General features: G+C 36.1%; 1 protein-coding gene across 1 annotated transcript; it reads right to left on the reverse strand.

Annotated features, from left to right (window-relative positions):
- Positions 1 to 353: 353 nt before the first annotated feature.
- LOC141697508 (dolichyl-diphosphooligosaccharide--protein glycosyltransferase subunit 1B) lies at positions 354 to 9,283 on the reverse strand. Its single transcript, XM_074501914.1, has 8 exons — positions 9,062 to 9,283; positions 7,471 to 7,515; positions 5,785 to 6,416; positions 3,882 to 4,029; positions 2,475 to 2,654; positions 1,624 to 1,692; positions 1,281 to 1,370; positions 354 to 687 (listed from the first exon to the last, which is right to left on the reverse strand). The coding sequence occupies exons 1-8, from the start codon at positions 9,185 to 9,187 to the stop codon at positions 562 to 564; spliced, it is 1,416 nt and encodes a 471-aa protein (XP_074358015.1). The 5' UTR covers positions 9,188 to 9,283; the 3' UTR covers positions 354 to 561.
- Positions 9,284 to 18,292: the final 9,009 nt, after the last annotated feature.

The raw sequence follows: 18,292 nt of genomic DNA on the forward strand, positions 1-18,292 counted from the left end.
TTTAAATTTCAAAGCATTTTCACTTTTGTTTACCCCTTGCCCCATTTTTATTATCATCAACTAAATAATCATTCTGTTCAAACTAAATCAAACATTTCCGGATTTGCTCCAAATAATTGTTCTTACATTTCTGGATTTTCTAATAAACGGGAAATTGCTTTAATGGTAAGTATTCAAAATGATAATTTTTAGCAGGCTGCATTAGCTTAGACAATCGATACGCTGATTCGGTTGGCCAACTGAAAATTAAACATCTTAACCAAAAATTCAATTATCACTTTCTACCTACACGCAATTACATTACACAATCAAGGATTTCCCGCAAAAAATGTAAATTGAGGGGGTACCATATGATGATGATATGATCTTTTTCCATTATGGCCCTGTTTACTCAAAATTTGTTCCTACAAGAAGCATATCAAAATGTATAGTGCAATTTTCTCAGACCAAAGAGCTTTAACTATATTTTAACAGTTATACAGTGACCTTCACTTATGGTCCTAAAGACGTAGACAGGAAAATCTGTGGATAACTCTGCAGGCTTCATAAACTTTTACAGCCCTAGCTCTTGCGTATTGAAATATCCATGTGCAGATATGCTAAAGAAGTAAGGAACAGTAGGAAGAATACAGTTGTTAACATCAATGGCTCTGCAAGCATGAACATCGGATGGAAATTGTAATAGACCTGCAGAATATTTTAAAAAAATGGAAATAAAGTTAATAGCTACCATTTGGTACACAAGTGAGAGAAACTGGTGATATGCATCAAAATGAGCTAATTACTCAGTAGATCTAGTTTCAGCAGTAAATCAAATTAACCTTCAAAATGAGCTAATTACTCAATAGATATATCACCGGTGATAGAGATTTTTTATTTTCTTTTTGGTGGTGAAAAAGAGGGGTAAAAAACACCTCGGAGAACAAAGAAAAAAGAACCAAAGCAAGATGTTCAAAAAAGAAAAAGGAAAAAGGAACACACACCAAGTTTGATTTCAATCAAAATCACTTATAATCTAATAACTACAGAGACTGCATGGTGTATGAACTTCAGTTTTCAAGCTTGTTAGCCAATATGACGGAGCAACATAATTCTCGCTGTGAGCGATTGGACATTTTCCAATATAAAGAACCCATTAATGAATGAAATTCTAGCGCATGTTTTAACTATTGTGAGGGAAGAATATCTACAAGAGGAGCTTACTATAGTGATACAAGTACAAAACACAGCTAAGATACATATAATACTTGCACAAGTAGGACAAAGGATATACTAAATACCTGGAAAGGAATGTTATGCTCTGGAACTACATTTTTCTTTTTCAAAACGACCACAGTCCTTCCAACAACATCAAGGTATGAGTAGCTGGTCTGCAGATGTTTACAAGAAAAGGTATACCAGTTATAGTGTACGGTTAAAATTCTGAGGTTTAGAACTCACAAGGCATACCAGACAATCATGGCATAATCAGCAGAAAAAGGTAGCCACACACTATCTACCAATAAATGACATTTATCTACATCACAGCAGGATCAATATACTAGGATAACTAAACCTAGAGAAGCCAATATATATGGTAACTTCTGTCATTTGCTAAATTTCTGTAAAACACAAAGAAATCACCTCTAGATTCTGTTCCACGGGAAAAGAAACCAAAGCAGAAGGATTTTTCGATCCCTCTGGCAACACTACCTGAAAGTGAAATAAATCCCGTGTCAGTATTGAGAAGGGTATATTCGATACACAAGGAATTAAAAGGTAGATAATGAAATAGAAAATTATGAACCTTGAAAGATATAGGCCATATATAACACAATACTAATGATAGAGTGATATTAGCTCCAAGATAGATGATTCTAAGTAAATGTCAGGATCAGTGTAATACAAGTAGTAGTATAAGTAGTATAGTGGTATTCTGGTGCTTTTTCAAGTATAAGTAGCATTGTAGCTGGTGCGTTTTCCACAATGCATGATGCTCCTGAGAATTCTGCTAATAGAAAATTGACATCATTTGATCAACCATGAGGGCATGGTGGTATTTCAAAGGAGGAGAAATGTCAGGATCAGTGTAATATAAGTAGTAGTATAAGTAGTAAAGGGTATTCTGGTCTTTTAAGTGTTAGTTATGAGTCGGGAACTATTATAAATAGAGGAATTAGTTGTAAAATTTCTGTTATGCATTATGAATCTCCCTCTCTCTAATTCTGCTCTAATCTCTCCGGTTTCTATTTAATTCTGCAATTTCTACCTGTTTCTCTACTGATTCTGTTCTTATCTCCCAAACAAAAAAAACACCAAAAATAATCATATTTACAGTTCAGAAACAGCTTGTTCCTGACAGTAACACCCCTACAAGATCAAAGCAATGTTACTTATGTGTGAAGATTGATTTCCTGCAACTCAAGATGGAGTACAATTGCCGGGATCAAACAGTAAGATGCATGATATATATATGTATAGATGTAGTATCCCACCTTGACGGTCAAATCATCCACCACAGTCTCAGCTATAGGGCATCCAAAACTGAAATTCAGGTACCGCCTACCATCATCTGATTCAAAAAGAAAGTCCTGCAACGGTAGCCCATAACCAATAGTAAAGGTCGCTTTCCAGCCTCCAAATAAAGGATACCGTGGCTCAATCTCCAGCTCTGACTGAGAATGATGTAAACACCAAGCATAAGAAAGATATAATAGCCATGCATCATGATCTATAAAAATAATGAAAGATCACTTTCACTAAATTGTCACTAGTGGCTGCATCATGATTTAGAAAAACAAAAGATCAGCTTCACTCAATCAATTACTAGTGAACAATGAGAAAATACAAGTAATGGATAAGATAGGACGACACAGCAAGTAGGAAAGAAAAATACAAAGAGTGCAGGCACCCTGGCAGTACTTTGCTCTGTATGGTCAGTTTAAAAGGCGCAGAGAAAACAAATGTGCCATCACAGCTACACTCATCAATTCTTTCAAAGAGAAAAGAAAAAGACCAGTATCCAATTTCCATTGCGAAAAAAATGTTATTTTAAACTCCACGGAACCCACGGATGTATGCAACTAAGAGTCGGACCTTTTGGTGTACAAGGTTGAAGTTGAACAACTAATGTCTATCCATATATGTCACAGGAAGGACACCTTTTTATGTAAGGCACACTGACCTATAAAAAGAGAGTAAAGAACTAAGAAAATCATATTAATCTATCGCTTTCCGGACTGTTTTCAAGTGTTAGCAGCAATATGCTGTTATGTGATAATGAACTTCAATACCATTGTCGGAAACCATCTTCATATTTCACATATTTTTCGTCCTAATATTATATTATATTCCTCTTCTACTTTCTTTTGCAAAAGCAAGCATAGGGTGCAGCCGTACAGGCGTATAAATAATACAGATAACAAGTATTACCCTGCAGTAACCGCCTTCATGTGTTAATAATTATATATTCGTACGACATACCAAAGATGAAACAAGGAAGACGAGATAATCGAACTTACAAAAGAGATTGTCTTTAATCATATAGTTTTATATGTTAGCTTGGCTCATCTACGGGTATGGGTGCACAGATATTTAAGTAGAAAACAAGTACCTTCCTGAAATCAAAACCTAAAAGGGATAATATATATAATACTTCTGTTACAGTTTTAGTAGGAGAGAAATGAGGATGAGAAGATAAAACTTACAAGAAATAATATTTCTAAGTTCTAATTCTATCTTCAGTTAGTTATAATTATTTTATTTTTTTGGGCAAGGTCAATTACAAGAAATTTAAAAACTCATGAACACATTTTCCAAGACTGCGACTCCTCTCGACCTTGGTTACTTAGGACAAGTGTATCCGCTAGGTGAGCACATATAATTAATGACAACATAGTTACCTTCCTTAAATCAGATCGCAAGTGAGAAGATGATATATTCCCTATTCCATCACGGTAGTAGACAGAGTGTACCCTTGGCGGTAGTTTCGCGAGAAGATGCTTGAATGAAGAGGCACCACTACCAGATGGCCTACCCTGATATTCAACTCTGCCAAAGAAAGCTTTAAAGTGTGAAAAACAGAAATCGTCGCCAATATTAAGAAAATCAAAACATGCATGTTTGCATAAGATATATAAAAAGTTTATGAGTTGATATCTGTGAAGCCCGGGTGCGGGTGCGGGTGCGGGGGTGCGCGGTGCGGGGATACAGGAATTCGGCAAATTTCAAAAAATGGGGATACGGGTGCGGGGGGATACGGCAAATATTGATATATTTAAATATATATATTATATATATATATATATATTTATTTAACAATTACTTAGAAAATGTAAATAAAACACATCAAATATTTAACAATTAGAAGTAGCATTTTAATTCAACCAAATGAAAGTCATCAAATCCACAAGTTCATCATTCTTAAGTCTTAACAAATAAAAGTCAAATTAATATTACTTAATTTAAACTAAACATCAGCATCTTGATAAATCATCCGTTCCATCTCGGGCTCATCAAGAGAAAGACTAGCTATCTCAAGCTCCTCGGCACCGTCAAATGGATCAAAGTGATCACCACCAACATCCAATTTTGCAAAATATTAATAACACTGTCAATTCAAGGCTTCAAGCATTTTATTCCTACAAACATATATATATAACAATATTTAACGAACAAAATCACAAAAATAAAAATTAAACAATAAAACTAAAAATGGACAGTGACTGTGAGTGTGAGACTTGTACCTACTAGCCCACAAAATAAAAGCCCAGTCCAATTAACATATACACACGTTACACACAGAGAGAAGACACATCGTCGACATCGACCGGATTAGCAGAGAAGAAAAGGCTGGAAAGGGCAGAGAAGAAAGGGAAGAAAGGGAAGACGTGAACGAACAGAGAAAAAGAAGAGAAGACCCGTTACGAGAAGAGAAGAAGTTGGCCGGTGAACGTCGGTGCCGGAGAACGACAAGAAGAGGAGCAGTGTTCGTCGCCTCCCTTTCCAATTAGTTGATGTGAAATTACAAATGCTACCCCTCCCGCACCCCCTTCCCGCACCCCCCCGTATCGAGTCTCTGCAATTTCTCCGACACGCCACATGGCGCACCGCATACGCACCCCGGCGCACCGCGGCGCACCCCCGCACGCGTCGCGCACCGCCTACGCGATTCTTCACCTTACGCGAGTATCCCTGCTTTCCAGGTTGATATGTATACATAAAATAAACCTAAGGAGAACTAAAACGGCTGTAATCACAGGTTGGATGCACTACAATCCTATTATAACATTAAAAATATGCTTGTGCAGTCATCAGACGATAGTAGATATGTTAAAGCAATAGGCTTGAACACAACACCAGATAAAAAGACATGCTAATTAGAAGAAGCTGTATGCATCAAATCTGTCAAGGAATTTTTAAAAAATACTTTTTTTCTAAGATAATTCTTACAAGCAGGAGCTCAATTGTTTATTATTTGATTTATCATTAAAGTGCAAGTAAAAGGGTCTGGAAGTTTTACAAATTACACTTGGGACACACAAGGTTTCTTTTTTCAGGTGATGTCTGAGGTATATTTCAATTTCGCACAAGGGTATGTTTAATTTAGTCAATCAACCCTTTCATTTGGTTTTGTAGACACCAGGCCTTTCTCAATACACGCCATATTACTTGCAACATATTATAAACATTGAAACACTTGGTTCTTGTTAAACTACTTGTACTTTGGCTAAATAGATCAAATAAGCTACAATGGCACTCAAAGATTTCAAATATTTGCAATGCTGGGTGTATCTATAAGCAAACCTTGAAAATACGCCCTTATGTCGCGCACCTCCATGAGCCAACTTGTAATGTTCTGTAATCTGAAGGTTACCCCAGTGAGAAATTTCGACTTCACGAACGAGTTCCTCAACAACAGCAAAAGGATTGTTATTCTCAAAATGAATAATTACAGGAGAGTATGAATATGGAGAACGGTCCTCATAAGGCCCATATTTCAGTTCTGTGCCTTTACGGTCAGCAGGTTCCACTCTTGTGAATGATTCCACCTTGTTACTTGGTGTCCGAATCATAGTTTTCTGCTTTTTGATATAATAATGTGACAATATTAGAGCACTGTCATGGTAATACACCAACTGAGGCTCTGACTGGCTGATTTCAACTGGGAAGGGTTGAAGGGAATGAGTCAGTGTATATAACACTTCTATTGTTACAGATTCACCGGTACTCAAAGGATTTAATAAATATACAGTAAAGTATTTGGTTCCATTTGGCGAATCAGGCAGGTCAGTTGGATTGACTTTAAGCGGAAGATACGATTTTTTCTTCTTTTTCCCAGTGACAAATGCTGCTTGGAGGTTAGCTATATTTTTAGCTTGTTCAGGTGAAAAGGCCAGAAGGACTTCTGAAGCACTAGACTTCCCTGTGTTTTCAACCTACAAATTAAAAAAAATCACTGATAAAAGAATATTGAATGGGGAGAAAGGGTTTTTAACATTTCAAAATGTATCTTGTGTTGATATGTACAAAGAGTTTTGATATAAATTAATAATTAACTTAGTCTATAATCATTAGATAATGAAACATTATTAATTAAATAATATCATATTATCACATAAATAGAATTAAACTGAGGTTTTATCATGTATTTCTGCTTCTCTACATATTATTGACTTCTATACTAGGGCCACACATTATCCACTGATATTCTACCTATTTTTAACCTGTCCGCAGAAAACGGTGGATTTAGTTATAACTAATTTAGTGGAAACTTTGAAGTTGATAAAACATTTAGATACAACTATTATTATTTAATTACAATTTTTTTTTTACTTCTCGCATAGTATCATGTTCTTAGAAAAATACAGAAAAGATCTATTACCCATCTTGACTCCATGGATATTTAGACAGGTTGATTTCTCAGCTAAAGTTTTCGTATGAGTAAAAATTTACTAAGAGACTAGACATGAAAGATGGGTCCAAAGAGAACTTACTTGAGACAGAGGATAGGAAACATAGATTTTGCTCGGCTCATAACTTCAAGTTTTGTTATACTAAACTAACCAGCTAGAATCGGACTATCCTAGTTCTTATAAAAAGGTGGAAAAACAAGTTCAAATCGAGCTATACTTGTAATAATTTGTGATTAAAAGACCGAGTTTGAAATAGGTGCTTTTTCGGTTTAAGGGCGCTAACTTAAATGCAAAACCCATTGTAAAAGGAAAAAAAAACGTGACTAGGACCTACATTAAGAGAAACTTGAGCCAAGCTTAAGACAAGCTAAGGTGAGGTTTCTTTATATTTAACCATCTCCTAAGCCATATGAGAGAAAAGCAACCAATATTTTTTAAAATAATGACTCGGTATGGCTTACTACTTTCAGCATTTCACATTGTTTATGCATAATTAGACTATAACATAGTGTGAAATTTAAATACAGACGTGAAAGGCTAAAGTAGAACATAGATGAGGGCTGCATCAAAATAGTACCTTCAGCGTCAAGTAAACTCTGACAATGTGTGAGGTCACATCAATCTGGAACAATGATCAGAATGTTAGTGCAACACCCAAATCAATGGTTTATACCATATTAAAGCACTAGTGAACTCTAGTAAAAAAGAAAAATTCTAAATTAGCATGCATAAGCAACATATCAATACTTTCTTTCTTAGGATCAGGGTGGGGGGGGGGGATCAGGTCTCCGTACTTTAATTATTATGTTATAATAATTTGCAAAATGAGAGGGGGTTCTTCTGCGGAAGAGAATTTACATTTCAAGCCTGATTTCAAATGACATTTATATTTCAATGTGAAAATGTCAGAGTAGAATTTAAGCAATTGATTCAGGTCACTGGTTTTATTGCGAAAAAACAGTTAAAATGGCTTCCATGCACATCCCACTAGTGAAGGAATATAAAGTTTAGAACTACATACAAACTTTAATACAGTCAGAGAGGTATCGTTCATCAATCTTTCTTGAAATATAGAACTAAAACTAGCAATGTACACCATTAGGGTTTAGTACACACACATAAGTCCATGTTAGTATGGTTAAATATGGTCCAGGACTTTGTGTAGAAGGGATGGAGGAGTGGCTTTGTGTGTGTAAGACTCTTGTTACATACATGTTCAACACATAGTTTAGCTCAAATCTCTTACATTTCCTATGCTCAAATAAATAATAAATCAAGTTTGACATAGGCACACTTACAAAGCACTGTGCCGACAACAGAATTGTCAATTTTTTTTTAAAAAAACAGACAGAAGTGCATGTCTTAGATACCATGCAAAAGTCATACAAACTACAAATACACTGCAACCGATTACATTTTAATGCTAGGCAAATTGATTTTCCGTATCTCGTCAGCTCCTTACAATTCAATTAAAAATTCATCATAAAAATCAAAAACTTTCTTAAGATCAAATACAGCTAATAAAACAAACTAAAAGCATAACCATTACGCTCAATTACAGATATTAATATACACATAATATGAATAAGTTTAATCATTCCGTGAAAATGAATAAAATACTCACAATCAACCGAACTATTAAACATTAAATTAAATAACATAGTCGACGAAAATAACACACACACACACACGACTTTCAATAAAAAATGTAACTAAAACCGAACAATCTAGCAGCATTATATTAACAGTGCAGTCAATTATAACAATTAGCACACACACTTTCAATCGAAAATGTAACTAACAATCCGGAGAATCTAGCAGCATTATATTCAACAGTGCAGTCAATTATAACAATTAACACACACACACAAACACGACTTCCAATCGAAAATGTAACTAGCAATCCGACGAATCTAGCCGGATTATGTTCAACAGTGCAGTCAATTATAACAATTGACACACACGCGACGACTTTCAATCGAAAACAATAGAAAATGTAACTAACAACCCGAACAATCTAGCAGCATTTGCGGTCAATTATAACAATTAACACACGGTTGACTTAAGTTGACTTAGATTGACAAATGCAATCAACTAAACTCACAATCCGTACAACTTTGAAATAAATCAATCACAATAAAAAATATACATATAACGGTAGATCTTACTCTCCGTTCAGCATCAACAATTTGAAGATCAGAAGAAGACGATCTAACTGTAGAGAGGTTAGAGAGAGTCACGAGAGAGATTAGTAATATTAAGTATATTCCGTGTTTTGCTACACCTACTTCCATCGCCTGATTCAATTTCAACCCTCTCTCTCTCAATCTCTCTCGCTCTCTCTTGTGTACAAACAAGACGACTACCAAGATGACATGGTGGACTGCACTCAAAATGCAAGTTTGAATTGGGCTTTTATCCCAAACTAATGGGCTTTTAATTTATAGTTGTCATCAACTTTGTTTGACTCCGTTTAGAGGGCAGCCCACTTGAAATAATTGACAAATTCATAAATCAACAACGCTAATGTTGTCCGCGTTGGTGGTGTTTTATTTTTCTTATCAAAAATAGATATTTTGTTAGTGGTAGGAAAAATGGTTTCCGGATAATTTAAACAAAGTTTGGTACACGGTTTGTTTTGTTTAAAAAAATGTCCATTGTTATAATAATTATTGTCAAATTTTATTAAGGAAGACTCACAATACTTACTAAGGAAGACTCGCGATACTTATCAAACAAGACTTAATTTAATATTGGAAGTTTGTCATGAAAATCAAGATTTTGTTAACCCGACTAAGAAACTTACCTATTAAGTTTTTTTTAGTATAGTTGATAAAGCTCTGCTATAAATAGAAGTTTTGTCTAATCATTTATACTTGAACAATCACAGAAGAAGTAATAATACTTTTGAGATCTCTCTCTTTCCTTCTCCATTTCTTCCTCTATAATTTATAGTTTATTTATAACACGCTATCAGCACGAGTCTCTGCCAACTGAAGCTTGATTCTCGAAAGAGGTACGACTTATTGACTCACGAGTCTCTATCAACTAAAACTATTTCATAGAAGATGTACGATTTCTTTTACTCATTTTATTCTAATTATTGTTACATACTACTATAAAGATGACTATGTCGTCAAGTAATACTACTATAAAGATGGTGCTGCCGTCAAGTAATAATAAAAAAATTTCTGGCCGGCTATGCCATCGTAACTTTTGTATAAAGTTATTATTTCAACTTGCTTGTTTAAATATTATGTGACATATTATATCTTATTTAAAATCTATTCAGAATGGCGAATCTTGCAAAATTAGAGTTTCTTGCCTTGGATGTATCTGGGGATAATTATCTATCTTTGGTAGTCGATGCTGAATTACACCTTAGTGCTAACGGGTTAAAAGACACCATAGATACGGGAAAAACTCCAAGCGTTGAACAAAATGCCAAGGCTATCATTTTTCTTAGGCATCACATTCATGAAAATTTAAAATCTGAATACTTAACCGTCAAAAACCCACTCACCCTTTGGAATAATCTCAAAGATAGATTTGATCACCAAAAACTTATTCATCTACCTCATGCCCGGTATGAATGGCTTAACATAAGGTTATAAGATTTTAAATCTGTTGTTGAGTATAATTATGCCTTATTCAAAATAAACTCAAAACTGATCTTGTGTGGTGAGAATATTACTGATGCTGACATGATTGAAAAGATGCTCTCAACCTTTCACCCCTAACACTATGATTCTGGCGCAACAATATCGGGAGCGCAACTTTCAAAAATATAGTGAGCTGATATCTCTCCTTCTTGTAGCTGAAAAGAACAATGAGTTGTTATTGAAAAATCATTAGATACGTCCCATAGGCTCTGCCCAGTTACCTGAAGTACATAACACGTCATTCCGGAAGAATGGACGCGGGAAAGGGCATAGAGGAGGACGAGATTACGGACGAAATCATGGACACGGAAATTTTCGTGGTAGGTTTCGTAATCAGTATAACTCTGGTCACCTGAAGTGGCAACGTGTTGGATACAACAACAACTCTGGCCACTAGAAGTGGCAGAATGAGATGCCAAATAAAAGGAAGGCACCACCAGAAGGGGATACTAGAGACATCTGCTTTAGATGTGGGGCTCATGGGCATTGGACTCGTACTTGTCGTACACCCAAACATCTTGTAGAACTTTACGAGTCATCTAAAAGGCAGGATGAAACAAACTTGGCTAGCTATAATGATGAACCGCTGATTAAGACCACAAACGAACTAGAAAATGATGTTAAAATCTACTATGGCCTAGATGACTAGTTTTCATATGCACTTCTTTTATGTCATGTGCTGCATCTACTTGTTTCGACATCTACTTCCATGTACTTGTTTATGTTCTTGTTCTATGTTCTAGTTTTATGTACTTTGTCTATCTTAATAAAGTCGTTTTTCACTTATATATATGTACACAACACAAATATGAGAGACATATGTATTGCTGACTGCACAACTACTCACACAATTCTACAAAACCAGAAGTATTTTTCTCAGTTTACTAAAACCAACTCACAAGTATGGATAATTTTGGGTACGTCTAATATAATCGAAGATTTTGGAAAGGCTAATTTTTCTCTACCGAATGAGAAACAAGTTCATTTACCAAATGCCCTATACTCTAGCAAGTCAACTAGGAACCTCTTAAGTTTTTAAGGATATTCGTCTTAATGATTTTCACGTGGAAACTACTAGTGAGGATGGAAAAGAATATATCCTAATCACTTCAACTACCTCGGGCTATAAGAAAATCTTGGAGAAATTACCATCAGTCTCTTCTGGGTTGTATACCACACAAATAAAGGTCGTTGAGTCTTACAATGTCACTATTCCTAAAATCGTTGATCCAAAATCCCTTATTCTGTGGCATGATAGACTTGGTCATCCAGGAGTTTCTATGATGTATCGTATTATAGGAAATTCTACGGGACATCCTCTTAGACACCATAAGATCATACCACAAGATGAACTTCCTTGTTTAGCTTGTTCTCTATGAAAATTAATTGTTCCACCATCTCCTGTTAAACTTCAAACTGAATTCCCCAAGTTCTTAGAACAGATTCAAGGTGACATTTGTGGTCCCATCCATCCATCTTCAGGCCCATTTAGATATTTTATGGTTTTAATTGATGCATCAACCAGATGGTCTCATGTATGTTTACTTTCTAACCGAAATTTAGCCTTTGCTAAACTGCTTGCCCAAATAATAAAGTTACGAGCCCAATTTCCTGACCATCCTATTAAATCAATTCGTTTAGATAATGCTGTTGAATTTACATCCTCAACTTTCAATGATTATTGTATGATGGTAGGAATCTCAGTCGAACATCCAGTAGCGTACGTACATACCCAAAATGGTTTGACAGAATCTTTGATTAAAAGACTTCAACTTATCGCTCATCCCTTACTTCTTAGAGCCAACTTACCTATGTAATAACCCCCAAAATTTTCAACTTTTTTTGTAACCCTTGTGAATAGTGTTTTTGCTGAATGAGAAAACTTTTCATGCCACACTATGTAGGGGTTCTGTTATGGATATTATGAGATTTTATTAGTACTCTATACGGTATATGAGTGTATGTAAAGATCGTCAGAATCCAATTCCGAACACTTTGGTTTTTCCCGGAAATCCACTAGATACGGAGAGAATTGAGTATAAGGTAAGAGGATAAAAAGGATTTAAATTAAAGGATTATAATAGAGGATCATAAAAAGGAATATAATGTATTGAGAAAGGTTAAGGGAACCTAAGTAATAAGATCCCGGGTATGATCCTTCAAACGATAAACGAGAACGAAAGTTAAGCGAACCGTATAACAGATCAGCGGTCATTAGGCAAATAATTAGGAAGTTAATCAAAGAGATTAGAGTGAGTGATGTCACCCAACCAATGAGAGGAGGACAAAGAGGGAAGGATGACATCACAACATGACATAGGCATGACATGGGAAATAAGGAGATGTGGTGGCTTTTTAACCACACAAAATCAAGGGCAAATAGGTAATTGACTAAATCAAACACAAAAACAAATCAACCAAGCCAAGCAAATTCATTCTTCATCAAAATCAAAAAGAAACCAAGGCATTGTTCTTGAGAGCTCTCGGCTTTTTACTATTGCAAAAGGCAAGAAAATTCAAAATCAAAGATCCAAGCTTCCTAAATTGGTGAGTTAATTCCCTAATCATCTTCATGCTTAGTTAGGGCTATATCATGAGTTTAAGCCATCAATTCCTTCTCAATCTTCTTCATTTAATCAAAGAAGAAGACAATGAATAGTGTTTTCAAGTTTTTAACTTGAAATTTTTCTTGTTTTCCTTGAAGATTCAAGCATTCCTAAGACTTCTCAAAGCTTCTTAAGGCTTCCTAGCTACTCCCACCACTTCAAGGAAGGTATATCATCTCCAAACCCTAGATTCCTATGTATTATAAGATGATTTTGATTATTAGGGTGATATTGTAGCTTGATGTTTGTGATTTAGAGTTTGGGATTGAAATGGTATTGAAATGGAATGGTAAATGTTGTTGTTTTGATTAAAAGAACTTAAGTATGGTTAAAGTTAAGCTTAGGCATAAGTATGAATGTTAAAATTGAATTGGTTGGGGTTGTTATGATGTGATAAGGATGGATGTTGGTTGTATGTTGGATTTGAGGTTGAATTGGGTTGGTTTTGAATGGTTTAAAATTGGGAAATCGCGTAAACACAGCCGTCGTAACGTCCGATTTTCTTTAGACTGTTTTTGTGCATAACATTAGGACCCGAGAACCCCCTGCTAGATTATGACCATTGCCATGTTTAGATAGCTCATGTTACGAGCTTCATTTTGATATGTAGTTCGTTCGATTCTGATGCACGGTTTAGGAGAAACGACCGTTTCATGTAACGGCGTTTCGCGAACGAAACTTTTCCCCTCGCCTTACTTTGAAACATAGGTTAAAGACCAAAAAGGGTTAATTAATGTATGAAACATTTATGGTAAGTGTGTTAGGCAGTTGGTAAGACACTAGCGAAGGAATCGCCTTAAAACTCGTAAAGGTTAAATTATTAAAAATAGTGGAGCCGAGGGTACCCGAGTGACTTAAGCGAGTCAGTAAGCGCGAAATAAGCGTTAGAGTCTAAGTTAGTTAAAGTATAGATTTACAAGTGACTTTGGTTTAATTCCAACTTACTTGTTGTTTATAGGTTACCAGACTCGTCCCGAGCCTTTTATCACCCCAAGTCGCTCAGGCAAGTTTTCTACCCGTTATACTGTTGTTGTGATGTATATGTGTATATGCATGATCTTGTGATAAATGCATATTTGTTATTAGCAAATGTTGCAATATATTGAAGCATGCTGCTATGGTATATATATATGCATGCCTGTTTCGTATTCTTTCCATATATATCTGTTGATTCAGTTGATAATACCTACGCTAGAGGATAGCGGTAATTTGCATATACCCTTAGTATAGGGACCCAAAGGTGAGAACATTTTCTAAAACCGGGAGTCGATGTTCCCGAGTATATTATATATATATATATATAAATATATATATATTGATATAGTTTTCAAAACTATTAATCGAATAAGGTTTATTCGATAACTTTTATTTTATTTAATGAATATTATTACGAATATTCATTCGAGGGCTTATGACTCCTTTTATTTTATTTAATGAATATTATTACGAATATTCATTCGAGGGCTTATGACTCAGTTTATATTATTTAATGAATATTATTTGAATATTCATTTGAGAATCTATGACTCCTTTATATTATTATTGAATATTACTTGGATATTCAATCGAGGATGTATGACTCCTTTATTTTATGAATATTATTTATAATATTCATTCGAGGTATTATGACTCCGCTTATTACTGAAATATATTCTTTATTTTATTAAAGAATAAGGTGTCGATAATCAAACTTATTTTCGATTATTCAAATAAAGATAGTACTTTCATATAAGTATATCTTTGGTTATTTAATACTCGTTTCAAGTATAAGTTTTAATACTTCTACTTCAATTATTTTTATAAAGATTATTCTTTATGGGAATATTATTTAAATAATAATATTCAGACATTTTCTAAATATATTGGGGACTGATTTACTTCATTAAATCAGCTTTACTCCAAACACTCTTTAAAGTGTTTTCGAGTCTTCAAAATGATTTTTAAAAGTTAGAGCGGATCCCAAAACTCATTTTTATATTTAAGATCTTCCTTTTTAAGGAGATTTAAATACTCGCTCAAAACCTGAGGGATCCGACTCTGTGGTGTATTTTATATTCGTAACAAGGTTGCAGTTTTGGTAAATGAATTGATTACTTACCCAAGGTTCGGGAAGTAAGTCCATCTATTGAGTCGACATAAGCAACATGGGCTCAGTGGGCGTCCATGATAGTGTAAGTGGCTCAGTGGGAGTCCATCAAATGCATAAGTGGCTGAGTGGCAGTCCAACATAAGGTCCTATTGAGACCAGGGTGATGACCAGTGGGGAATTTGTCCATCTACTAGTAGAAAATGTTACTTATGGGTATCTTTGCCTGATCAGCAAGATATCTGGTTTATGCCAAATTCTTTTCCTTTCCAAATTTATTGGATATTGCAATTCTGTTCATACTTTACATGACAGAGGTTTTCAGGAAATTGTATAAAGAAGATGTATATGTGGATATATATATATATATATATATATCAGAACTTAATGAAGTATATCATAACTTCATTTCCTTTAATAATATTTCAAAGATTTAATCTATTCAAATCTTGTCTTGTAGTCTCATCTATCTGATGAACTGTTGAAAGCTCATTATACTTTGAACAGTGGTAGTTCAAGCAGCTTTTTAAATGATATAAGTATAGTGAAGTATTTGGTAACTTCATCCCTTATTTTTACTTATATCTAGTAAGTAATTATCTTACGCATGATAAAAGATTCTAGTAAGTATCCATTTAGATACTTATATTATTGTTATCACTATATATTATCTTGCGAGCTGTAAGGCTCACTCTTGCTTTATTTCTTCATCACACAACAACAGTTAGGAAAGATGGCCAGACTCCAGCAGACCCAGCGCAAGCGCGTGGGAAGCGTCCCGCGTCTTCCCGATGATGTTGTAGCTGCTATAGCTGCAGAGGTAGATCTATTGGTAGATCAGGCATTCAATTTTTGAGAATCAAATTATGTATAATTATAACTTGTGGAAGATAATGGCAATTAACTGTAAATTATCAAGTAATCATTTTGGGTTGTAATAACTTTTAAATTGTGGATTCAAAGACTTGTACTTATTTCAATTTCATCTCTGAGACTATAACGGGTTGTGGTGTATGTTAGTGTGGGGTCACAGCATAAGGTTATTTATTATTAATTAAGTGAAGTGATATTATGGAAAGAAAGACTGTGATGACCCAGATCCCTGACCCCGGATCTGGGGGTGTTACAGAAATGGTATCAGAGCTAAGCGTTATAAACCTCAGAGATGATGCGACGATATAATAACAAACTCACAAAGATAATAAGAACTCTTGCCAAGTTCATGGTCGGACTACTTAAAGTAGTGCTGACAGTTAAAACCCTTACGGGAACCCTTATAAGTATCATGATAGTAACTTAGCTCGTTTAATGTGTAGGCGCCTGAGATAGAGGACCCTGAGATGTTCGAGCGTGAACATGATGAGGGACTGCTAGATGTTGAGGATCAGGAGGAGCCTGAGATGGAGGAGGATGAGGAGGACCCCTCAGAGGAGTCAGAGACGGAGGTCATTGCTATTTCAGATGAGGAGGACCCCTTAGAGGAGTCAGAGACAGAGGTTATTGCTATTCCAGATGAGGAGGACCCGGATGAGGTCCCAGTAGCTGAGGAGCGTGTTGGACCTATGGTAGTGTATGCTGGTACCCCATTACCCACACTTCCGGTGGTCAGAGCCCCTACCCCTCCACCACTATCCTGGATTCCCGATGATGACAGCTCAGAGACCCATACTTCCGAGCCTAGGCAGACCGAAGAGGCACCCTCAGCGGCTCCGGATTCACCACCTCTTGACCCTGCCCACAGGAAGTCTTCGTTAGCTCATGGATATGTTCAGGATGTTCTGAGGACCCGAGTGGCTGTTGCCGAGGGCCGACTGGATGAGGCCAGGAGGGAGTTGGATGCAGAGAGGGCGGGTAGGCGTACCCGAGCTTATGAGACTAGGGCTTCTATACCCCGATCCTTGAGGAGGGAGCTTACGGGGATAGAGCTCACATCCCGAGCGAGGCTCGGATCGCTCCAGGGGGACAGGCATGGTAGGATCTCCAGGCGGCAGGCCGACTATATCTTCCGTCGTGCGATGGAAAGGGTATGGGAGCTGACCCGCTCCGGTGTGTGATTCAGGATTGATGATGGAATAGTCTAGTTGTCTAGTTAGCCGAGGCCTTAGTAAGAGCCAATTTTCCGGGATAGTTGACTTGTATATAACATCCCTTTTTCTGACTAGACAGATAGACTCTTGTGTATCACTTTTGGGAAAGATGACTGTAGCACTGTTGTACTTTTAACCAGATCAAACTATGTATTTCTCGCATTATGTATATATTTGTTTCCTTTGGTTCAGTTCATTAGTGACGGGATCACTGTTTTTATCATTATTATTACTGCACTTCGTATTAGAACTTTCTTAAAATAATAGAATTGCGATATACGTTCTCCCCATTATAAGAGTTGTGCAAGGCACAATGTTGTATATGATTGTGACCTAACGTTAAATTTCCCAATAATTTTTTTTTATTATCAGAATCATGCCGCCAAGAAAGATTGGAACTAGGGCGAACCCTGGATCTGAGGACCAGGGAAGCCATAACCAGGATGATAGGAACCAGGAACACAGTGAAGAGGAAGATGAGGATTATGTGGAACAGGATGACTCCCTGTATGAAGAGGAAGAGGAAACATATGATGTTGAGGGATTTGAGATAGAGGCTGAAGAAGGAGAAACCGAGGTTGAGCAACCAGTACCAAACCCAGGCATGGATCCCATGGGCCAGTTCATGCAACTCCTAAGGCAGAATTTGGAATGTCAACCTAACCCACCCCCTCAAGGAAATAACAATACTGTGGCAAACTCTTTCAGGGCTTTTAAGTCCCTTAAGCCCCCTGAGTTCCACGGATCAGCCGACCCAGTTGAGGCAAGGGCATGGTTAAAGGAAATGGAGAAATCCTTTGAGATTTTGAGTACCGATGAGGCACAGAAGACTGTGTTTGCTACCTACCTTCTGAAAGGAGAAGCTAACTACTGGTGGGAGGCCAAGAAAAACATGGAGACAGATGCTATTATAACCTGGGAGAGATTTAGTTAGTTGTTTATGGGAAAGTATTTCCTG

This window comes from Apium graveolens, chromosome 11 (genome assembly GCF_009905375.1).
Source record: "Apium graveolens cultivar Ventura chromosome 11, ASM990537v1, whole genome shotgun sequence".
NCBI lineage: Eukaryota > Viridiplantae > Streptophyta > Magnoliopsida > Apiales > Apiaceae > Apium > Apium graveolens.